Raw genomic sequence first — 26,046 nt, 5'->3', positions numbered from 1 at the left:
CTGACCTATCAGAGGTATGCAGGGCTCTGGGTTGCAGTCCTCCTTCTCTTCTGGTTTCAACTGCACATCGCAGCCCTCTCTGGACAGCATGTCATCAGACAGACAGCGCACCTCTCTCACATGGAAACCTCCTTCACATGTTTTGGAGCACTTGAAGAGCAAGAGTCAGTGACAGTAATCATTCTCATATGCTTGCCCTAAAGTCAGTGAGGATATCACAGCGAATATTCTAAACATTACGATCAAAATTTGATCAACTATTTCAATTAAATTTCTAATAGGGAAAATGGGATAATCTGGTTTTGAGGTGTCAGATGTAAAAAGGTGATGCTAGGCACCAATCCGAGTTTAGTGGGCTGCTTGGGTACTGTCAGTTAAATCTGACCAGTCAGAATCCTGAAAAGAAAGGTTCAAGGGAAATTGTGCTATTGATGTCCTTTAATTAGTATTAATTAAACTTTACATTTATTTAATGTCAAAAACACCAGGACACATTTTAGAGGGTTTAAATAAAACTGTTACATATTAAACGGTAACAAAAATGGTACATAGCAAATAAAGATTTATAACCTACTTATTTATAAGTATTTATAAGTAGGTTATAAATCTTATTATAAAATAAGATACCTATAAATATAGGTTATAAATCTTATTTATAACCTATATTTATAACCTACTTATTACCTATTAATCAGGAGACTCATCAGCTAGCTCTCACAGATAGTTAGCTCTCGGAATGGGAAAGGGGCTAAAACCTGCAATCTTTTTAATGAACAGCAGGGAGCGACTCCTCTGCTTTAAAAAGACAGATAGTATAAAAGCCAAGAAAAAATAATTTATAATATATAATATATATAAACTCAAAATCCTGACGAGTTTGCAATCTCACGGGCAAGTTTCAAGAAATTTTAATAAGGCTTGACATTCATTACTATTTAGAGTAAAATAAATGACAAAAATAGGATTGGCTTTAGAGCAGGGCTATGTGTGATTGGCAAGTCGCTGCTATTGGCTATGAAGTCTCCACAGAGACAGATCTACCAGTTGTGATATGCGGTTAAAAAAGTACCTAAGGGTTCAAAACAAAGTGCCCACAAACCAATGAGTGACATCACTGTGCCTACACCACTTTTATGTACAACTCAAACAACCATCTACGATAGATTTAAAGTGATTTCTTATCAGTCGTTTTAAGCACTGTGAGGATTCTAAGCATCTAAACTGTGATAGAGGGTTTTATATCTTACTCACAGCACTCCAGTCAGTGTGGTACCACTTTGCTCCACAGGCCTTGAGGCTACAGCTCTGCTGCCTGAGAGGTTTGTCCAGGGATGAGCACTCATATGGTGGCATGACAGTGAATCCTTCATTTGACTTCATCAAACACACCACTGACCTCTGCTGGGTGCCGGTGCCACACTCTGCAGAGCACTATGTTCAGTTAAACACAAAATCAGGAAAGAAAAACCCATGTGACATATTAATGTAAAGTCCTACATATCTGACAACTTCCCCGTACGTACAATGTAACCTCCAGTTGTGTTCATACCTGGCTCCAGGGTCCTGTGAACCACTCAATTCGATTCTCACACGGACCGTTGTTGCAGACCTGAGAGTCTGCGGGCCGTTCGCTGCCACATCCTTCCAGAGGGAGACTGCTGATTTGGTTGGTCAGGCAGAGAACTCCCCGTGTCCGTACACCCATACCACATTCAGCTGAGCACTGTGGAGCAAAACGTATTAGAGTTTAGGTCAAATTTTTGCACAAAGTAGAAACATAGGGTGAAAAATACATTAAAGAGAACGCACACAAGTCAAATGTGTGCAAAGGTGGTATGAGTTTGTGAGGAGGAAATAGAGAACCTAACTGTGCCCACTTTGAAACTTCATATCTTAGCTGGCTTTGTAGTTCGTATGTTTCAAATCAAGAGGAATCTAGGCAATCCTGCAAAATTAAAGTCATTCACTTTCTTCTTTTAGTCCTATTGTATTGCCGTAAAGTTAAATGGTATCATCACTGTAAAACAAAAAACACGTGCTTCTGTTGGATTCTCATGTCATCCACCGAGGTCTTCCTTTCCCTGCAAGAACTTAATATTTGTTCATGGCTAATCTGTTCTGCTGCTTACAAAAGTCATGCAATGTAACCTGAAAGCAGGAACAGCCTAAAGCACAGCCTATGATCGCGTGGCAACCACTGTCTTTATTGATTTTATTTTCTCATAGTTTTCCTCATAGGCATGAAACTTTCTACCTGACCTTAGTTGTATGTTTCCCTGCCAAAATCATCAAAAGGTATCTATATCAGCTGGCCATCAAGAATAGCTACTTGAGTGATGAAGACAGACCTTCTGTATACAAAGACTAGCTCTGTTATTAGAAATGAATGAAAGTTACTGTGTCTCCTGCTGACACTTACCCTGTTGCCCCACTCAGTGTAGAACCAGCTCTTGGCACAAGCTCCCATATCACAGTTCTCCACATCATTGGGCCGCAGATTCATGTTGCACTCCTCATCAGGAACAAAGTCGCCCACATTGCTGACACAGTGTACCTCTCGTGACCTCTGACCCAGCCCACATGGCACAGAGCACTATGAAGATACATACTACATGGATAGTGTTGTACTATGGAGGTATGTATAGCTAAGGAGACTGTACCATTTTCTTTTCATGAGTGTGCTTATTTGCTCAATTTAGATATAAGATATAAGAGTAGAGAACAGGAGTACAGATTCAAGATAACTTTCATAACTTCAGGGTCAGTTCAGAAAAGTCTTGTAAGTTAAATTAAGTCTGACTGCTGCCACTCACAGAAGTCCACTCTGAGCGAATCTGCCACTCACTGCAGATCTTTAGCTGGCAGGTACTGGCAGTTTCAGGCCGCTCCAGGTGTCGACAGCGGCTCGTGTGGACATTGAGGGTGCGGTTGGCGTAAACCTGGCGACACAAGACCTGCCGATGCTGCATGCCCAGACCGCAGGTTTTGCTGCACTCTGACCATTCTCCAATATCCCAGCTATTAAATAAAATGAAAAGCATTAGTGTCCAAAATGCGACATTCATTTGTTGTATTTTCTGTGATTTGTTCCTTTAGGGACAGAAACTGTACAAAATTAAGAGGATGTAAAAAACTTGGTTCACCTGAAAATCATCCATTTCTATATTTTAAAACAACAGTTTAAAAAAAATTGTATGAATATTTCCACATGGATGGTAAAATTTAAAATACATTCTTCCTCGTCATCTCTCAGTGTGATCTGAAATGCCTGGATAGAAAATTTGCTTAAAGGATCGAACCTTGGGGTGATATTTACAGCTTATATTAAGGCTTCATTGCGTACATGCATACTATTAAGTCAACTTGCATGTAGAATAAAAAACACTTTTTAAATTTAGACGTCTGCAATTTGCACTCTAGAAACAGAGGATAAATTTCTCACAATGCTGGGCAGGGCTGCAAGTTGCAGGCCTCTTCCTGTGGACTTGGTCGGCTGCTGCTGTCACACAAAGAGTCCGATACCTGGACCTGAGTCAGCCGGTTGACACAGTGAAAGATGGAATATCTGAAACCTAAAAAATAGAAATTTAGGCACTAACTCCTGAAACAAATTTTGATTGTTGTATATACCACATGGGAAAATCTTTTGTGCAATTAAAAGTTCAGTAAAGTCATATTTTACTCAATGTCATAAAGACCAAATGATTAATGTTTTAGCAATGCAACTTTTGAGTTTTGACTTTAGGTATAGTTTAACATGCACATGGAGACACATAATTTTTACATAATTGATAACTGGATGTAACATAATTTTAATGCCATATAAATGCAGACTTGCATCACAAACAGATATATATACACATCAAAAAAAAAAAACTGTAAAACCTCAAGCAAACTTTTTTCACCGTTTTGTTATTTTATTACTCTCTCTGTAACTAAAAAGAAAAAAAAAAGCTCAACATAAACTTCTTTAACTGACCTTTACCACAGGAAGCACTGCACTCTGTAGCACCAGTCAGTTTCCAGTTGTATTCTCTCTCACGTCTGGGTGGCTGTACGGAGGGTACCTGGTTTTCAGTGGGAGGAGGCGAATATCTTCCACTGCCAGCTGGATTAAAGTTTTCCTGATGATTCTGCTGGTCGTATCCATCCTGTCCATTCACAGCATTCCCTAAGATGTGAAGTGTCATCAATTTGATATACTCTATGGATAGATATAGCTAGCTATATATAGGCCTGCAACGAACACGCACTTATTAATTTATCTAAAAGTTATTTTCTCCACTGGTTGTTTGCTTGGTCGTTTGTACACAGTAGGAGGGGCCAAAAGTGGGTCTTATTTACCTTCCGGCCTGCGGCTTGGTTGCTGAGGGCTCACGAGCTTCTCAGATGGGAGAATGTACTCATAGTGAACACCAGGATTTGGCTGCTGGAAGATCATCTGAGTGAAAGTAGATGAGACTTAGACAACAATTTCAAAACAGAACTGTAAGCCTTTCAACATTTGCACTTTCAAAATTTTACGCCGTTTCTCAGGTCAGCAAAAACAAAACAAACAAACAAAACAAAACAAAACAAGGAGACCCACCACCGTAACTTTCTTGGGGTTCAAGCTGATTTTTTTACTCACATAAACGTCCAGAATCTCATTTGTGGGGCCTTCAGCGAGAAAGGATTCCCCAGCTGTGCTACTGATTTCATTGGGTCGGCGGTAGGTGAACATGGTCCCTGCACCCTCATACTTTCCTGGCCGGTCAATTGCCCAGTTTCCATTAATGATTGATCGCCCTGATCGGCTTCGCAAAGCTGGTAGACACAGAGAGACTGACAATCAAGACTGACAAACACATGAGAAAAACATGTAACCAAAAAGCTCTTCTATATAATTATTGTTTAATGTAAAACTATTTGGCATAATGGGATCTGTATTCTTTTTAAAAGTGGCTCAAACCCAAAAAGGTAATTACAGTAGCTAACTGAATAAAAGCTCTCACATGCACTTTCAGAGCAATGTCTTTTTCAAATGTGACAATCTGTTTGTGCTGGCAAATCTTTCATGCAAATCCTGTAACAAAATCTCCCAAGAGGTTTTTCCACTGATTTCATGGATTAAATACAAAAGGGCCATTAGAAAGACATTAGAAGTGTAACATTAGACAGGCTTGTAAAAGAGTGTTTGGACAAGTAAAAGCACTATTAGAGATGCAGAGCGTAGAACAAAGGCCTATTGAAGGGAAAATCAGGGACGTGATGAGGATATAGTTGATGGCTCCTGCCTGATTCTAGTCTTGTTTGCATTTTAAAACATATGTTGCTCCCTGGAACTGTGTAATCTTTTTATAAATTCAATGCATAACACCTTCAGATCATTCCTCTTTATTTTACCTTTATAAATGTGCCACAGATTTTTAAACTGAAAACATATCCACTTAGAGAACACACGTTTGTTTTCTTGCTATGTGTGAATGAAGAATGAAGAGTTTGTAAATGCTGTATAAGGTGCAGCAAAGTTTTTCATATAAATACTAGTATTTTTTGTCTGTACATAACTCTGTGTACTTGTGTATATAAATGGTCAGTTCAAATTAAAGAAAGCTGAGCATACTTGGCATCTAAGCAGCTGGGGTTTGAAAGACAGCCACTGAATTCGTCGTCTTAATGTTTCCAGTTTTTTATTTTTTTTATTGGGTGGTGAAATTCCGCACTTTAATTAAAAAAGATTGTGAGTCCTGAAGGGTAAGATCCTCTGATGAAAGCATGTTTATGCACTTTCCTCAGGGAAAGCAGTTGCGGGTGGGTGGATGGGGGGTGGTGGGGTGGACTAGGACTGCTCTCCTCTTCCTCTAAACCCAATGCTGAGTCAGGGCAAGGTTCTCATTAAACAATGTCTGACATTCCAACAGCCATTTCTGAATAAATAAGCCTCTACTGTCCCACTGTTGCACCTCAGTAAAAAGTGTGGGTCACTCAAAGGCTCCACTAAACAACATTAAGACACAGTGGGTGGCGATATAGGCATAAGGCCAAAGAAATCCTAAAAAGCAAAATGCTGTTTAATAAAACAAATGTAACAAAACAGCTCCTACCTGCTCAGGCTTATTTAGTGCTAATGTAACAAACATTTCTCACATTCATCATTTAATGATTTCTTTTCATGACTTTCTTTTCACTGGTGTCATACATGTAACACTACGCATGGCAGATGGCGGTTTTCTGACGTATGTTCTGAGCTGCTGAAAGCAGAACTCTGCAGCAAACTGTGACTAATGAAACTGTAAACCAGGATGGAAACTAAAATGCTCTATTTGCTGCGAGACAGCTAAATTAGCAGTTACCAACGACAAGCACTCTTAGAGGCCTCTTATTTAAAGTATATGGCCAACATTCAAGCATTTCTATACTGTTCACACAGTTTTAGCAACTAATACCTAAAACCTCTTTTCTCAAGCAAACTAGCAGATGTCAAAATATTATTATAGTATGACTGATGTGCTGCTAAGAAACGATCTCTGTTATTTTTTTCCCAAACATAATTCTTTTAGCTGTCACATATGCAATGAAATATAATGTGATGTGAACGGAAACATTTTTATATTTGGCATCTGCGTTTAAATAAAGAATATGCCCAGCACAGCATGGCAGAGAGTAAAGACTGAGTAGGAGTAAGCAACTATGGAGGAAGGTGGGGCTTTTAGATTACAGGTCATTCAGGGCCACTGTAGTCAAAAGAACATTTAAATTACTGTAGAAAGAAATAACACTCTCTTTGGCTCTATTAGGAGAGCACACGTCTCCACAATTCCACAAAGCCACAGGAGGAGATACCAGCTGTAAGACTGTACAGAACATCAGGCTTCAGTGACAACAGGTATGGCCCCGAAAGAACATGAAAGGAAGATGGAGTCGAGGGGAGTTACTACGCGACTTCAGGCACAACTGTGGTCAGGCTAATGCAGCTTAAAACACAGAGTGTATTAGTTGATATAGAGCATAGCTGAGATCCACTGAAGATTATGACTGATCTTGACTGCCTGAACGAATGCTGAACTAATAAAGAGTAACAAAAAAGTGGGAAAAAGGGTGTAATTTTAATTTAGGTGCTTTAAATTACTTGTTAGTGCTCATAATCAAAACAGTGAAATGCTAAAGCAGTTCTGTTGGCTAAAATGCTAAACTTAACATATATATTCACCCAGCTGCAATACAGCAGCTAGAATAAAATTAAGGAAACCAGCCATGAGCAAGAAGACAAAACTGCACTAACTGGCTATTCTTCGTCAGTACAGCCACAGCACAGTATCCTGTGAGTATGTTTACCACCCACCTAGGTAGTTTCTGCTCTTCACCATCTCAGTAACATTGATCTTGGTGGCTCCTTCTGGGATCTCCACTATCTTGTGATAGCCGATCTTGGATAAACTATGTTTGAACACTCCTGAAACCAGCCTACAGGTTGAGTTGTCACCTCCACACACGCCACACTTGTCCACCACCCTTCCTGATCCGAGATACTCATCGCATCCTAGACTCTGCGGGACAGAGAGAGAAGTAATGAGGTAATGAGATATAGTGATAATCTTTACTTAGTGAAAGAGCAGTAAAGTGTGCTAATCATAAAACATTTTTAGTGAAAAAAATAGGAATAACAGAGATTATGCAGAATAAACACAGATCATATAGATCAAAAAATCTGCTAAATAAACACAATGAAGTCATTTACTTAACTATAACATAAGAAAGGCTAATTAGCATGATCATCGTTACTTTCCAGAAGGCATCGTTTTGGAATGACAGCCTCTGAATTGATGGCAAATTTCCTCTCGACAGTATGAGGTTTCTTCATCACACTGGTGGCAATAAATTACAGGATACTTGGTCACAGTAAAAATAGAACAGTTAACATCAGCAATCCATAAATTGAGTCAAAGCAGCAGTAAAAGTCTGTCGCTGTTAAACAGGTGGCCCAGAAGTCAAAACTGGTTGCAGTGCGCTACCGTACAGTCAGACATGCTAAGCTTTAGCATGTCTGACAAGCTTAAGTCCAGTACAACCACATTTACCAACATAACGGTAGGGAAAGAAATTGTGACACGAAAGAGCCACCTTCAAAACTCTAAATCAGATTACAACTTTCACCAGGCGTTAATGTAAATTCACAGATGCAGCTGATGCATTCCACTTGGTGTAACCCCAGCATACTCCACTCAGCATAAAAAACTGTTAAATATAACCCTCAACGAAGAAGACCAATACTGGTCGATTTCACCATTTCACATATGTTCCTGTAGTGAAATGATCTAAACAAAAATAAAGGAAGTATATAAGAAAAAAATAGGATCATCCCCATGGATTTTGCAGAAATAGATCACCATAAATCAGTTGCAGAACAGTGAAAATACAGAAACACAGTGGAAAATGGAGAAACAGGTGGAGAAGGGTATAAGAAAGTGATGAAAAGAGAGAGAACGGAGAGGTGGAAGAAGAAATAGTGGCCATGGGTGGACTAAGGGGGTGAACTCAAAATGAAATTCTTGCTCTCTCCCACCCATAGCAGGCCAGTCAGCTCTTGGCCAAAGCATCAGCTGGGCCAAAGCAAACATGAAATGCCTTCTTCAACACAGGAAATAAGTGATGGGAGAAAAGAACAGCAAACTAAGAGTGATGAAATTTTTTTAAATAAAACTCCCAAAAGCTTTGGTGGTCAGCATGGAATTATGTTGGAAACTCTGTATGAAAATCACTAAACATAACAGAATAACATTCAGAGAAGCACCGTTGCACTTTATGATCTCACTTTACAGATCGACGAATACAGAGCAATTCAAAAGCTACAATCTGGCTGTAACGAAATGCATAATATATGGTAAAACGCATCTGAGGACATTTAAACTGGCTACAGCACAGCATATCTACCATGGAAAACAAATTAAAATGGAGTCAAGTAGGGCTGTCTGTTTAAATGACTACCAATGAATGAATATCTCCTCTGCATCTCCATTTTCATCGTAAATCCCTTCAAACTAAAACAACACCATTATAGAAGCGAGGCAGCATTTGCCTGAAAAAGGGAAAAAAGTTCCTCTCATAAAACAGATGCTGACATGGTGAGAGGTTATCTGTGGACGTTTGGATGGGAAAATGTTTAAACCAAAACACGTTAATGTAGGAGTGGAGAATTTATGTGACTGTGGATGTAAAAACAATCAGGATTTTCATTCTTCTGATATGAGGAAGGGCCAAGAGATTCTACACTCTGTACACATATTAGAAAGGTAAGGAATTTCTCGATATCGATATCTCGATTAAAATCAAGGTTTTTTTGGTCTTGTAAGTTGTACAAAGCACTAACATTGCTCTGCATACTTTTCTGACAAACATGAGTCCATCAAAATGATGTGAAGACGGTGACATTTTAATACATCTTTAACATCTATATATCACTAGCTGCTACAAGTTAAACTCAAACAGAAATCTCAGTGTGGCTGTTAAAAAAAAAGAGACAACTTTTAAACCTCACCCTAGTTTCTGAGAACACGTCAATGTTTTTTTCGCCTTCTCTCTGTGGGTGGTTTGTGCCATCTGTTGAGGAAAACCACCCTGTTTTTAGTGGAACTGTAACAGGATTTTGAAAATGTCGCTAAAGCCCACCTTCATCTGGAAATGGTTACATGTGTCAGGACAGTGGAGTCGACCTTAAGTTAACTCATGAACACTGAAAACAGCATCATCTTAAAGCAGATCCTGATGATATTTTCCCATGCAATGCAGTTGGGTTAAAGTCATCACATTGCAGAGTTTTCTGTAACAAACTGAATTCTACACAGTTTTGCCAAAGGCACTTGTCACTGGAGATATCATCTACTCCCAGAAAACACAACAAGACATTTAGAATTAGACACAGATCCTGAGAAGTGAGCCTGAGAAGTTAGTCTCTTTCTTATTGAATAGCAAGTCTATCCTTAGTGGCCTATATTTCAATGTACTTCTCGCTGCAGCTTTAATATTTGAATACTGAAAAACAGTAGAGCAGAGACCTCAGGACCCACTGCTTAGTATTGTGGTCATGACTGAAAATCCTAAAATGATTTAATATAAATAAATAATAAAACACTAATGACGTCATGTAAATGCAGAGACATTAACCTCTTGAACCCAATAATCTATTGTACTCCTTTGCTTTAATGCTTTATTGCATAGCCAATACATGTCTTCTTCTTACGGCCACTCATATATGACACTGTTTGTTCATTAAAAGTAGTATTATTGTTCATATTCCAGCTTTATAACTTTGCTGTCATCAGATGATTATTTATGTTTTTAATAGGTCAAGACAATATATATAATTCTATTTTAGATTTGTTATTAAGTCGATTTTGTAGTAGAAGTATGTAAAATAGAAACGTTACAGTGTGTAAAATCTCACCACTAGATGTCAGTAGACTGCAGATTGCAGTCACCTAAGTTCTGTTTTCCCCTCTCAATTAAAGTGCATAATCCTAGCTATGGTGGCGTCTGTAGAGCTCTGTTTATCTGTATTGAGGGAAGGCTTTCGATCTGCTGTCAGCTGTCAATGTGTGTTCACGTCTATTTACTTTGGACAGACGGTTCAAATTCTTTAAGGAGTCCAATGCTCTTCAATTACACCTTTACCTTTACCTAGAACGTTTCTACCTATCTAGTCACATACATAAAGAGCCATTAGGCAGAACAATTCAATTAAATTCAGTTTTAATTATATAGTGCCAAATTACAACAACAACTGCCCTGAGGCACTGTATACTGTAAGGTTAACACTCTATTAACAGGGAAAGCTCAGTAGGTAGGGTGGAAGCCCCATGATCAGAAGGTCGGTGGTCCGAATCCACTGAATGGCTACCCTGAGATACCCCTGAGCAAGGTACCGTCCCTACACATTGCTGCCCACTGCTTCACTGAGTGAATGGGTTAAATGCAGAGAGGAAGTATACCTTCTTTCTTTCTATAATAATACAACAGTGATGCCCATCTCAGGCGCTGATGGTGGGCAACGTGGCACAAACCAGCACCCCTACCATTGTATTTTTAATGGATTCATTCCAAGTTAATGAGAATGGATCAATTAATGCATCATTTTGTTGGAAGCCATAATTAACAATGTACATTTATGAGTACAATATACTTTTTTATTAAACAAACCCAAAAATGGCTTCCTGTGACTTAAAGTATTTCTTAAACAATTTTTATATTAATTATCTTATAATTATTGACCTAAAAAATTATCAATTTTAAACATCAACCACGTGATAACAGTGACTGTAGACCACCATAATCAGCTGCTTTTTCTAATATTCCAGTTTATCTAAACTCCCGTCAGTATACAGTACTGTATAGAGAGTATACGAGGCCAACAAGGGAGTGTGTCCTGATCTATAGTTTAGAGCAGGACATTACTAGATATATATTATTTTTGGATCTTTTTTGTACACTGTTTTAATTAACCTAACAACCAGATGACTAAAAAACTGGTGACAGACTAGACTTAAAAAGGTATACATCTATGTCTGTAACTGACTAATCCATATATATTTGCAGAATTTGAGAACCAAAATGAACATTTTGTAAAAAAACAAAAAAACAACAAAAAAACAAAACAAAAAAACCCACAGAAGCCATTAGTGTAGATTAAAAATTCTCATTTTTGAACTACAGCAATAAAATTATTTTATGAAGTTAAATGTCAATTTAAAATAATTACAGATAGAACAAATGTCCTGCTATATCCGCCAGTAAGCTGCTAAACATTCTAGTCTACAATTTGGCACCACGGTGATAATTTGCAGTGGATTTATCACCACACAGTGCTGTATCTTTGTTTCAACAACAACTTCCTAGAAATTAGGATGATAACAAGAAAAGAAAACCAGTAAATGGATTTGAATTATCTACAGTTTTGGCACAGAAAACCAAAATACAAAGTGAGCAAATCTGTACACTGCACTGCAGAGACACGTTGTGCACTGTTAATGTAAAATAATGATTATTGAAGTTATAAAGTGTTTAAAAGAGTCAATATGCAAATCTGATGTCACATGTGCTCATATACACTACTCTTTATTGTTATTGTAACTAAAACCTTTATCAAAACATTGCAACTAAATTCTTATAAGTCTCTTAATGAGTTTAACATTATATTAAAAGGATATAAAGGGACAATACAGTAAATGATTAACACAGTGCCCATGATCAGTTTGTTGCAATTTTGCTCTTACAGAGGCCACGCAGCTGTAAGGGCAATACATGTTTAGAGGGAGCGAATGAATAAAATATCAGATTTGCGAAGAATGCAAAGAAATGATATTTTCTTCCTAATAGCAGCTGGCATAATTTTACAATTACCTTGCAATAATATCCATGCTGGAGGCCTGGTTTGTGGCTACACATTATGAATAAAAAGTTAATGCTCTGAATGATATCATCCTGAAATTAACAACAGTGCTAGATGTAGCTCATCTGTACTGTAGTAAATCAAGTTAGAAATGTCATGGGGGTGGGGGTGGGGGTGGGCACGTTTTACAGCATCCAGAGGATGGTCGGTGTACTCCAACCCACCTCTGGCGCTGGTGCCCTACCCTCAATTTTGTTTGTGTCCGTTTGTGTCCGCGTGCGCCTGTTCGTCTGTGTCTATATGTCAGGTTGGGTCTTAGACTCAACCTCTCTGGGTACATCTCAGGCCCTCTAAAGTACGAAGGCCTATCTCCCCTCACCACACTCCCTGCCGGTGGCTGATGCCCTCAGACGTTGGTGTGTTGGTGGTCTTTGTCGTCTGGGGCTGTACCGGCTCACTCCTGGTGGCCGATTGGCGGGGCCGGGCGCCTGTGGCCCGGCTGGGCTCCTTCCGGGGGGTGGGGTGCCCTCAGGCCTCTGGCCTCTGGGCCTGAAGCTCGGTCCTCTCTGGCACAGCTGGCTGCCGGCAGAGCCCGCGGGCACGCCACTGCAACCCCCTCTGGTCTCTGCTCCGTAGCTGCGGGATGACCTCTCCTTTGGGGCTCTACTCAGCTCTTCCCAGGAGGGTGGCACGGTTCCCCCCCCCTTTGGTGGTCCTCCTCGGGTCCTTGTACTCTGGGGCCTCTGGATATCTGGGGCCTGGATCTCCTCCATACCTGCTTCATACCCTGGTGGACGGGGCTATGGCTCCCCACACTCCCTAGCAGATCGTTACATGGAGAAACCTTTGGAATACAAGCATGCTGATCCACACAGATGTGCACACAGGTGTACACACGGGTGTTCACTGATGCGGACTACACCTTTCTTGGCTGCTGCCTCAAAGCACATTGTGCACTGTCTATCGTGCGTGCTGCACAATATCGTTTATTATTTAGTATCTACTGTTATCTACTGCTAGCTAGTTTATTGTGATGGTGCTGTTTTTTTTATTATGTTGCTCTTTGTTTGCTTTCTCTTCTGTTTTTTTTCTCCACACAGGTGATCCAGGTGTTTTGTTTGTTTGTGGGGTTTTTTTGGTTTCTTTCTTCCCCCCTTCTCACCGTCTCTTCTCCCCTTTGGTTTTCTTTCTCTCCCTCTCTTTCTTTCATTCTTTCTCCCTGTCCTATCCCCCAGTCATGTCTGTCCCGTTTGTAGCAACCGAAATTAAAATAAATTCATAATTATAATAAAGGTCAATCAAATGGACCAATATGGCAAGGCCATGATGATCCACTTGGTAAAATAAATCCGCTTGGCATCTTTCTTGGCCTTAAGACATCAATTCTGATGGCTAAAGATCCAAACGGGACACAAAAAAAAAGAAAAAAGAAAAAAGAAAAAGAAAAGAAATGTCATGGAAAACAGGCACTCCTTGGCAGAGGAACCTCTCAAAGCAGAAAAACACTGTAACTGCTGCAGAAACTAAATCTTTTGTGAGGTTTCGCCAGGCAGGGTTATTTGTGTTTTTGCACTTTGAAAGTTTGCCACATATTAACAGGGATAACAGCTCTTTGTGACACATGTCTGGAGCCTGACAACACATTTAAAGCAATTTAATCCTTGGTTGAAATGATGCTTACTTCTCAACATCATGATTTACTCACATGAAATAAATTCTTGACATTAACAGGCTTATAGAAGGCAGTGGCCTACATCTTATTTCTTACAAACTACCCGAACTACAAAGCTCCAAGCTTGGGAAAACAAAGGCACCAGTTTCTGCACATTGTCAGATGGTGTTTAGGGTGCTGAGACAGAATCATCTGCAGCTGACAGACACATCCAGTCCTGGGGTGACAGACTGACTTACAGCAGCACATGCTTGCGGCTAGACCACCGAGCTACACTGCAACGTAGCATCCAGATGTGGGCAGCTGCACTATACCAACTAGGATCTAGGAGACTACATGAGGTCCATTGATGTGTTTTCAGTTTTAGGCTCAACATAACACAGTGATTTACATGTTATGCATTGCCAATATAAATTTGCATATTTCAGCTTCAAAGACTTGTTTATTTGTTATGTCCAGATATAAGTAAATTCTGTCCAACTGTCTTACACAGATAGCATGGACACAGCTACTGCAAGTATGATATTTATGTCATTCCTATAGCTTTCTTCTTTCTGTTTAATGATATGAATGCAGTAAAGCATTTTGACTTCAACAGTACATAAAAGGGTCGGCAGAAAGCACAGACAGCTGGCAGCAAGTTATAAGAAAAGAAAGCGAAAAAACCTTAAAGTGAGTAAAACTGCAGTTCCTTGAAATAGCAGTTGAGACTGGTTTCAAAAGCTAGCATTAAAATAATGATATGACAAATAATTTGTCACACTGTGTAGTCAGGCGGTACAAGACCCCTGTGCTCTGTTTTAGTGAGTAAAATTCTAGTGTTTTATTTGTTTTATTTGTACGATACACACGCCTGTAGGACGCACCCACAGTCGATATATGTACTGTGTTATTGTTTTAAGCTATAGTGTTAGCTGATAACGGAGAACTCCACTTGAAAATATGCTTCCTCCAGGCTTGAAAAAAAACCCATAAAACAAATAAAAAGAAATCAGAGCATCAAACAATGACGGTCATAAGCCAGAGGGTGACATAGTGGCTGTATCACATTGTTCTGCGGTTGGTTTTTTTTTTATGGCAATTTGAGTTTATAATTACAACTCTCAGGTCTGACTTTCTTACCCTGAATAACTCACATCTTGCTGGGCCAAACTCTGCAGAGAAAAAAAAATGTAATGGAGGCGGTTATGAATAAAAGGATGTTTTCTCAGTCTGGAGAGGCTGCGGTGGTTAAGCCCCCCCAAGTCTTAATCCACATGAATCCACACTGGATCCCCACCATAACCTTTTAACCTGTGTTTTGGCAGTTTTTCCCTCAGCTTTCCTATCAACCCCAAAAGAAAAGCAAAATAACAATACTGTGAGCCATGAACTGCTGTCTCCTTTTCTCTATTTTCATTATACCAAATATACCAAAGCAATATTACTAACACTTGTGTAAACAAAACTGACACAAAAGTGGAGGTTTTAACTCTTTAACTGACAATGAATTAGACATCGTGCTTTCCACCAAGACGCTTCTCACAATAAAACTACTCTTACATAAAACTGCATCCTGTGATGGAATTAGTCCAGTACTGTAAAACATATTTATGAGCATAAGGTTAAAGGAGCCTGTTTGGTGCACATGTTGGGCATTTCTACAGATTCACACATAGAAAGGTTGTAAAATTCTTTGGAAAATGGCCAATGAAGTGATCATGACTTGGTCAGCTGTGACGCTCAAGTTCATCTGGAAATTCAATACAGCCCCGACTTGGCTTCCAGGTTGAGAATACAGAGGCAGTATCATCCCAACGACAAAGAATTTACAGTGGAAGTAATTTCAAGACGTGATGTTGTGTCTGGAAATGACATTATGGATATTGTACAAACATTTCTAGGACCAAAAAACAAAAAATCTGTAAAGATTGATATCAAATATGGTTGGAGGTTTGGTTTGGATTTAAATAAAATACACAAAGCGCACATCAGACCATAGTAGCATCTGTCCCCCACATGTTAAGATGCTATGGAACTTTAATTGGCTTTAATGAGGAAAGGCCTGCGACACTGCTTTTATCTCAGTCAGCACTTCAAACACATCTGTATCTGTGGAGTTAACATTACTATTGAGCTCTCGCATGACAATCTTAAACATAAACTGACATGACCGAATGATTTAGTCTTTCCTGTGTAAACAATTTAGTTTAACAACAGAGAAAGAAAATCCTCCTTCACTGTTTTGCAGATCACATTAACCTTTATGCTAATTTCTATATTTAATAATAGACTTTTCTGGAAGTAAATCAACAATATGACCAAAACTTGCAGATTTATTTTAGTTTTGGAAATCTGGTTTATAAAAAAAGAGATGACTTTTCTCTAAGCCAGTCCTCTAAACAATGTTTGCCTTGTTTTTATTTTTGAGTTTGTCCACATGTCTGTGTCCTTGGGGTTGTAGTATTTCAGACAAGAATTTAAAGAGACTGAAGGATAGTCTTTTCTGTGTCCTTTAAAACCCCAAAACAAAAAGCTGTTATTGTTCAGCTTATTACCAGCAGAGCCTTAGTTAAGGAGGACAAGGAATATTAATTGCATTAAAATATAAAGCAGCAAGTTACAGTTAAAAAAAAAGACCCACTCTGATACCTCATACACTGTTTACTATTTCTCCCTGCGGTGACAGCTAGTGCTGGATGATAGCATATTCATTAAAAACCAAAGTTACAAAAGGCTGAGTAAACAGACTTCCAGCAAACACTCTTTATCACACAGCTTTGCACAAAAACAAAAACCTGCAAAGGTCACCTTATAAGGGAAAGCTAGAGTCTTTTAACACAATATAATGTGTCCAGCTATCAAGCTTATGCAGTATTTAAGAGTTCGTTTACAAGTTTCTCCTTTAAAAAAACAAAAAACACTGAACAGCCCGTCTTTAAGCTTAATTAAACATTAAGTGTACATGGTAGAAAAGAAACAAACTGAGATTGTCCACTGACTCTAACCCTAATTATTTCAAGATAACAATCATATTCAGTTCTGTTTAATTCAATTACATTTATATAAGCACCAAAACACAACAGTTGCCTCAAGGTATTTTATATTGTAAGGTAAAGACCCTACAGAGAAAACTCCAACAATTAGCCCCTAAGAGCAAACACTTGGCAACAGTGGGAAGGAAAAACTCATTTTTAACAGGAAGAAACCAGGCTCAGGGAGAGGCAGCCATCTGCCATGACAAGTTGGGGTTGAGGACTCGTGCAATCAATGTGTTTTCATTATAGTTACACCAGTCACCTAGAAAGTGCATGTTCTTAGCAAGTGGTCAATTGCCACTAATAAATAAATAAATAAATAAATAAATAAATAATATATATATATATATATATATATATATATATATATATATATATATATATATCGCAAGTTCGATTCCTGCCTGGGGCGTCTGTATCCAGTAAGGGTCCTAAGGCTAGACCCCCTATGCTAAGCGAGCCTACCGCAGACATGAGTGAGACAGATAAATATGAAGGCATGCCGGCTCGGACGTCGCCCGGATCAACAAGGTCCGCGTCAGGTGTTGAGGAACCAGGGCACCCTGACGAAAAGTGGGCTACTGGAACAAGAAGGCATCGGTGGGCAATACATTGGGAAGATGGCCCCAACTGACCGAGTGCTCAGTGAATACCTCAGGCAGCAGAAACCCAAGAAAGAGGGAGACGAGGAACCATCATGGAAGGACAGGCCCCTGCACGGTATGTAGTGTACCACCGGCAGATAGAGGAGGTGGCTGATATCCAGAAATCCTACCAGTGGCTGGACAAAGCTGGACTGAAAGACAGCACAGAGGCACTAATCATGGCAGCACAAGAACAAGCTCTGAGCACAAGATCCATAGAGGCTGGGGTCTATCACACCAGGCAAGACCCCAGGTGCAGGCTGTGTAAAGATGCCCCAGAGACAATCCAGCACATAACAGCAGGGTGCAAGATGCTAGCAGGCAAGGCATACATGGAACGCCATAACCAAGTGGCCGGCATAGTGTACAGGAACATCTGTGCCGAGTATAACCTGGAAGTCCCGAGGTCAAAATGGGAGATGCCCCCAAGGGTGGTGGAGAATGACCGAGCTAAGATCCTGTGGGACTTCCAGATACAGACGGACAAAATGGTGGTGGCTAACCAACCGGACATAGTGGTGGTAGACAAACAGAAGAAGACGGCCGCAGTGATCGATGTAGCGGTTCCGAATGACAGCAATATCAGGAAGAAGGAACACGAAAAGCTGGAGAAATACCAAGGGCTCAGAGAAGAGCTCGAGAGGATGTGGAGGGTGAAGGTAACGGTGGTCCCCGTGGTAATCGGAGCACTAGGTGCGGTGACTCCCAAGCTAGGCGAGTGGCTCCAGCAGATCCCGGGAATAACATCGGAGATCTCTGTCCAGAAGAGCGCAGTCCTGGGAACAGCTAAGATACTGCGCAGGACCCTCAAGCTCCCAGGCCTCTGGTAGAGGACCCGAGATATATATCTCTCTATAGATAGCTATATATATCTCTATAGATAGCTATATAGCTATCTATAGAGAGATATAGCTATCACTTCATCAATATCTCAATACTTGCAGATTTGATCAGTTTAGAACTTTTTCTCAGATTTTGCTTCTATCTCGAATATGCTGGTTTGAAGCCATAAATAGAAACCAAAGCTCTAGTGGGTTTTTTTTATGATAATCACTCAGCCTTCCACTCTCCAAAACACAGTATGTTTTGAAATCAATAACAAAAAAAGTTCAACCAAAATGGGCTGACAAGCTGGAATTAAAGTATTTACTGTAACATTGGATAAGCAGTAAGGACAAAACACCTGTGGTTTAAAAAAATACAAATTGCATTGCATTTCTGTTTCTGCTGATAAAATAAACAAATAAGCAACTTACCAAAATGTTATTTTTGAATTTACAAGGTTCCACACTTGATTTCAGGCTACTGCATGAAAGCACATCTGTAACCTTTTATGTACAGAGAGAGTGGCAAGATGTTTGATCCCAACAGTAAAAAAGAAGCCTCATCCAAACCACAAAATGCCCTCACAGACTATAGAGCAAAGGGCACAGTTACTTCACTAAAGGCATCCATGCTTGTAAAACACTCAGAAATAGAAGTGTGATCAATCTACAGCCATTAAAACGTATAGAGTTTCTCCTGACTTCACAGCCCTGATTTAGAAGAACTGCTTTGGAAAGAGAATCACAGACTCTGAACAGCTCCTGCTGAGAACATCCACAAAAAGACAGAGACTAATCACAGGGGCTGAACAAACTAAATACTGCCAGAATTTTGCAGTGTGTGCCAGTAAAACGTATGTGATATAAACCACAATACTGCTGTAACCATAATATTCTGTTTGGGGGCCTCTGAGACTTCAGGTGGCCTTTAAGAACTCAAAAACTGAATATGAGCTGATTGCTCTGTTGTCTCCATCTGTCAATTACTGTCCCAGTTTTAACAAAAATCAGCCTCAAAACATTCATTACGCATTATATATGCTTCACAGTGGGTGCTTAATGTAGCCAGTATATTTGGGGGTTTCCTCAGCAATACATTTATCAGCCAGTTTTATCAGGATGAAACTGACAATTGTTTTGCAATTATCTGTGAATGGCTTTGTGGCAAGTAAAATCATTGTATTCTACTGTTTTGTCAACATATCTGGTTTACAAAAAAGTCAAAATAAAACTATCTAAAGGAAAACTAAATATATGAATTGAGTTGATTTTAAATGTTGTGTTTGCAAGTAGAGCAGTGGGGTCAGTCTAATATCATATAGATATTCACAGAAAATACAGGCAAATAGTAGATATAACAGAGTTATTCCTGCACGAGGCAGTGTCAGCTGTCTTTATCCTGTAGTTATTGAGAATGTAAATTAACATCAAAGGGGTTTTCATCAATTCAGCCACGTCTTACCAACTGTTTATGTACTGATATATTATAATGTTTATTTAAGCTTGATAGGCATGTAGTTTAAAGTCATATAAAATTTGGAAAGACATCCTCATCAAGCCTGTTGGCACATCATGAGTTTACATTAACACCCGCAGGCATCTCACACTGGCCTCATTAATTCCAGGCAAATACAGGTGATGTAAAACCAGATGAGCTGATGCACAAGTGGTGACAGGCTAATGCAGGATGACAGTCTATCCTTAATAGAGCTTTAAGTACATCTTTATAGTCCCAAGACAGGCCTGACTCACTGAGTCTTCCACTAGGAGGGAAATCTAACTCCACAAGCAGCCAGTGAATGTGCTGTGGAAAAATAAACAGCCCAGAGAGCAAGCAGAGCCACAGTGAGAACAGCAATACTGTAAATACTTCCACTCAGTAGTTGGACCACAAGATCATGGGGCTATAATGACAGTTCAAGTTATGGAGTGACACTGCCCAGTACTAATTGCAACCACAGGACACTAGATGGAAAGAAGTACCAGGCTTACTTGCAACTAACTCTATAGATTTGGATGTTTTACTCAGACCTCTAATCAATAAAGTAAATAGCATTTCTCATGGTGACAGGCATGAAGCCACATATCAGCAACATATCAGCAACTGTAAAGAGTACAAAACAAACTGAAAAAGATGAAGAAATCCCCCTTCTGTCATGGCCAGAGTATTGGTATCAATGAAAATCGCCCCTCTCTACCAGGTTCCCCCAGGACTCAGAGGTGAGGCAGATCCTACCTGTGACCGCAGCTTCCCCTGCACACGCATGTGGAGGCAGACGAGCAGCAGAAGAGCCAGTCCTGACAGCATTCTCTCATGTGGGCACGGAAATGTTCAAGCGGTCACTGAGGCGTCCACACGGGTCCAGTGGCTGCTCCCGTCAGCCTCTTCTATACCGCTGTAGCTCAGAGAATGCCAAAAGAACCCTCTCACTATTGAACTGATCTCTATGAGCTCCCCTTGTAAACTGAGCTGGGGGAGGTGCAGCTGGGGGAGGTAAGGGGGACCAGGTTTTTTTTGTTTTTTTTTTAGAGGAGGGAGGGTGAGCGGTAGAGAATGAACTGGAGGGAGAGAGAAAAGAGATGAAAAGCAGGCAGAGTGTAAGAGTGTGGCAGCTACAGTAAATTGGAAGTTAGAGAGGAAGTTTTGAAGACTTTTTTTCAGTTTGGCAAAAAGAGAGGAAGGAAATTCTTGAGGGTCTAAAATGAAAGTGTAAGATAACCCGCAGGGTTATGTGCTACGACAGGTAGGCATGCAATCTTCAAAAGATGCCAAAAAAAGTCAATTACAGAATTACACACTTAAGTAGAAGTTCACCTTCATGCTTGTTGCTAATACTACAATGATACAATGCAGAAAAAACTTCACCTACAAGTGAAAAAGACCCCATATGAAAAACACATTTTGTTCGCGAACAACAACTCAAAAACAATAAGATTCTTGTGTCCTATTGGAGCCACATTGCAGCGCTGGAAGGATAACTGCTGCAGCCAAGAAGACCTGACTCATCATATGGTTTTCCTATATTGCACCACCATTGTTTCCACAACATTAAATCCTAATTCACCAGGACATTTTGAGGTAAGGAAGACACTCTTCATCATACTATGTGACAGTTGGTTTTCACATAATATAATATACACAGCACAAGCACATTGGGGCCGTTGTGGCTGGACCTATCGGAGCACAAAGAGACCCTTGCAAACACAGGCCAGAAATAAGCTTAAGATAATTGAAAACTTTTCTATTTTGAAAAGGCACATGGAAACCATGGAAACATGCTGCTGCAAATGGCTTATTGACTATAAGGTTATACCTCTGATGAGCAAACAAAGGTCAGACATTCTGTTTAATAACAGAAAGAAAAACTAAACTGATAAAGCCCTTAAATCTTGTGCCCAAAGTTCAGCAAGTTATTTCAAGACTTTATGTTTTAATATCTAACATATTGTTATTTATGTTGTATTGTGAAAGTGTGTGGAGACTGTAGGTATGAGTTGTAATTACTACAAACGACCAGTCACTCACTGATTCTTTGTTTTCAAAGATTTTGACAGTGATGTGTATTTGTGAGCCTTGTGATGAATACCATGTGACTACTTTGAAAACATGATATGTTTGCAAGAAACGGAATCAGACATTTATTCAAACAATCGTATCATTGTGTAACACAGCATTTTTTTCCTCAATAGAAAAAAAATTGAATTTAGTTCACAGTAAGGTATCACGCACATACCAACATTCAAAATTACATTATGACTGCTGCACATGACTTGTATTTTGTCCACTCACATCAAATGTTTAATTGCACAACAATTAAAACTACAGACTCTGCAATTTATGCCACTCCTTTTTGGGAAAAACCATGACACCTTAAGCTGAGGTGCGATTCTGCCTCACAACTGTTTAGTGTAAGGTGGTCATATTCAGATTCAGTCACAGCTGACTTAAGGCAGTTTCTGTCTCTTTTTTTGTTTCCGAAAATGGTTAGAATTACTTTAACGGGGGGGGAGGGGGGGGGGGGTGGCTATGTAAATAGTAAAACTCAGTGACGTGAACATTTTCAACAGCCATTAGGTGTGCGCTTTCCATTCTGTCAGCCAGTTTCTTGTCCACATTATGCCGTGTGTTCTTTTTCTTTTGGTTTTCAGAACAAAGCACTCCAACATGCAGCTGTAGCCAAAAGCCCCTTCTCCTTCTGCTCCACTGTACAACAGTTTTGCTTCCTGTAAATTTCCACCAGGGGCAAGAAGAGAAAGAGCATTGTAATATGTTTAGTTATTCTCTACACTGATCACTTGGACTAGTGACATGCTTTCCTCAGAAGTGAAAGTCTTTTAAAAGCCTTTCAGTGCTTGATAGGAAAGAAATTTAACCAAATACATATATGTAACTTGTTTTAAAAGACTACTACAATCTCAGGAAATAGGAACAGGATAAAAAAAACTACACAGGTTTACACAGAAGAACTGAAAATGTTTATTTAATAAACTGAATAACCGGACACAAAGACTCGCTTTGTCTTGATACAACTAACTGCAAATTTGAAATGCTTTCAACAGCAGCTCATGCCTAATCTGCTTCCAGTAAAACTATTAGCTACTATGAAGCTTGGAACCTAAAATTTATGTGTGCAGTCACATGTTTTAAGTGAGCTGAACAGCGTGCCAAATATTTGCTTGGTAATGATATGTATTTTGGCAGTATTCTTAATAAATCACACCCTTCCACCACCTTCTTTTTAATATGCTGTTAAACTGTTTCACAGAGCTAGGCACTGAGTGCAAGGAGGACCAAGAAACAAATATCTGCACACCTGCATCTGGCTTCGATTGTGTTGGAAGTATGTCAGCAAACACACACATGCACAAACACACACACACACACATACACGCACACAAAGTATTGTATTGAACCACTCTAACTGTAAACACAGCTACTACTTCCCTAACCTTCCCCTTTAGTTAAAACTTATCTTCTCCTTAAAACTGATCGATTTCCAGATTTGCTTTTTTTCACCATGGGCCACACACATACAGTACATACCATGAACCAGCATGTACATCTTGCACAGTAAGCAACCAAGTGACAATAATCTCTCCAGTCAAGCACAGCTGCAGACACGTAGGATGGGAATGGCCCCTTTCAGCAGCACATCTGTCATGATGAACATACAGACATCATCTTCTTCTCCCTTGATGTTTCTCTTTCATTACGGAGGCATAGCCCAGAGGTTGGACAGAGCCAGACTGATTCTCCAGTATATCCCAGGATCCTTCCCTCTACAAGTGGGTCAGCTCTGAAGCAAGCTTGGCTTAAGGCGACTGATTCCTCCAGTTTCCAGCCCACACACGCCAGAGTCATGCTCTACTGCAGGTGGGCTCAACATTACTGTATACTGTCAGAGTCCAACAGACACATGCTCATATAACCCTGTATTCAGCTTCTGTTCTTATTCTCTGTCATGTTTTTAATTTCTTGCCATTTGCTGTTTGGGTGGTATTTAAATCTAAAGTTAAGTAGCCAAAACTTGACAGCAAACATTTTTAGCAAGTGTGTCGTCAGGGACTGTCTACCTGACAGCTGTAATATCTTTGTTACTACTCTTTTACACTTACATCATTCTTTCCTTGTGTTACTTTAGAGTAGAAAGAAGAATACCTGCAGAAATTCAACCCCTCCAATGATCTTTATAGACCTCTTGTAAACACTTTACACTGATTTTAATTTGGTCAGTAAAAGTCAAGAAAAGGCAGAAAGTAGGAAGGAGAGAAAACATCATCATTTTGGTGCATCTGGGATACATATTAGTCAGCAAGGCCAGACATGTAGGTCCCATGATTGTTCCCTTCAAGCAATGTGTTTGACTGAAGAAGGCAGGTTTGGAGTGGAGGAAGGCAAGTTAATGAATAAAGCAGGCTGAGAAGGGAGTTAGGATGGGAGGGGCAAGGTGTGGCTGAAGTAAGCTGCTGCTTCTATTTGTCCTTGGCCTGTGATGGACAGACTCTGCAGCTGAAGTTATATTCCTGCCACGAGCTGTGCAAAGCCAAGTGTAAAAGTCTTCACTAAACACTATAGCAGCCATTGTCAAACATTAGTCCCTCATCGTTGCCTGTGCTGTTTGAATTAGCATAATGGACTACGTGTCCTCCTACGTGGCTATCACTGTAGCTTGATGCTATACTGTACATCTACTGTAAATGTCAGAGGTAGTACCTGCATTCATGTTATAGGTTCATCTTCTTTTGACTTGCTCAACTCCACCCACTTTTATAGTTTATAGTTATAGTTTATTTATTTATATAGCACATTTTATTACAACAGGAGCGTTGACCAAAGTGCTGTACAAAAATACAACACACCTAATAAAATAACTGTACAAGAATACGACACACCTAATAAAATAACTTAGAGTATTGAGATAGCAAAACACCAAATATGAATTAACAAATAACTCTCATGCTGTAATAAAAGCCAGTAAGTACAAATGTGTTTTAAGATAAGATTTAAAAAGATTGACAGTAGGAGCCTGTCTGATGTGTAGGGGTAAATTATTCCACAGCTTAGGCGCTATGACTGCAAATGCTTTTGTGTAATGAAATAAGATTTGATGTGATAGAGTCAAAGTTTACTTTGATTCTTATAGGACTAACCTAATGACATGTTGCCATACTAGATGACAATATCAAATTGTAGTAAATAATATTTCTGCAGATATATAATAATTTGAATTCAGTGGGTCAGTAAAGTCAGTAGGGGGGTGGGGTGGGGGTTGGTTCCCTGTATTTTCTTATGGAGCAATGGGAAGCCTCTGCATGAGCAATCACATTCCAAACAAATACCTTTTTGCTTTGATAATATCAATACCTTTATCTGAGACAGATGAAGATAAAACAGAAGCTGCAGACGGAGGAATGTAATGTGGGAATGATGTATTTTCATAGTTCTTAATTAGACCCTCCCTGTTTACATCATTCAAATGCAACAGCCCAAAGTCTCTAACGAAGGATTCCGTAAACAAACTTCACAACGATATCATTTTTTAAACCAGACTTTAAAATACAAAGCCTGAGGAGATATTAAATCAAAGCTCTTCACAATATGTTCACATAAACTACCTTTCTAAGGGCTCCCACACACTGTGAGATTTCATGCAACATCGATGATTTAATGCATGCTTAGTGTACTATAATAATACCTAGTGAATCACACACTACAATAACAGTGACAGTTTGTCTTCCTGCTGTGTTCTCATCAGTACAGTCACGACAACAGCTGCTGTCAAACATAAAAACAAAGTTCTGCTGCCGCAACTACACTAGACTTCTTTACTTCTTTACTTTAATGGCAAACATGTTTTTTTTTCATATTTTGTTTGTTGTGGGTTTTTTGCTTTTCACAATTGAATTGATTGTTCAGTCTTTCACATGAGTATCTTCATTTTTTGGCTCTGTCATAATTTTTTCCCAGATAATCTTTGGTGTCAGTGTCTTTAAACAACTTTGAACCTCTCTCACTAACCTGGTG

At 39.5% G+C, this 26,046-nt stretch overlaps 1 protein-coding gene across 3 annotated transcripts in view; it reads right to left on the bottom strand.

Annotated features, from left to right (window-relative positions):
• Positions 1-26,046, bottom strand: part of thsd4 (thrombospondin type 1 domain containing 4) — a 49,036-nt gene that overhangs the window by 3,119 nt on the left and 19,871 nt on the right. For 2 of the 3 annotated variants that reach the window (XM_085422532.1, XM_085422448.1), the window contains exons 8-17: positions 7,325-7,529; positions 4,631-4,806; positions 4,345-4,441; positions 3,980-4,171; positions 3,443-3,572; positions 2,814-3,018; positions 2,420-2,593; positions 1,550-1,723; positions 1,252-1,431; positions 6-150 (exon numbers count right to left, since the gene is read on the bottom strand). In XM_085422532.1, coding sequence (XP_085278658.1) covers positions 6-150; positions 1,252-1,431; positions 1,550-1,723; positions 2,420-2,593; positions 2,814-3,018; positions 3,443-3,572; positions 3,980-4,171; positions 4,345-4,441; positions 4,631-4,806; positions 7,325-7,529 — 1,678 coding nt within the window. Of the gene's footprint in view, positions 1-5; positions 151-1,251; positions 1,432-1,549; positions 1,724-2,419; positions 2,594-2,813; positions 3,019-3,442; positions 3,573-3,979; positions 4,172-4,344; positions 4,442-4,630; positions 4,807-7,324; positions 7,530-20,757; positions 20,955-26,046 lie in introns of those variants that run through there. The other variant, XM_085422616.1, reaches the window with a different exon arrangement.

The sequence above is a fragment of the Rhamphochromis longiceps genome, linkage group LG1 (genome assembly GCF_057381845.1).
Source record: "Rhamphochromis longiceps isolate RC_006_pf linkage group LG1, R_longiceps_female_GT1.1, whole genome shotgun sequence".
NCBI classification, from domain to species: Eukaryota; Metazoa; Chordata; class Actinopteri; order Cichliformes; family Cichlidae; genus Rhamphochromis; species Rhamphochromis longiceps.
This window is presented reverse-complemented; position numbering and strand designations above follow the sequence as displayed.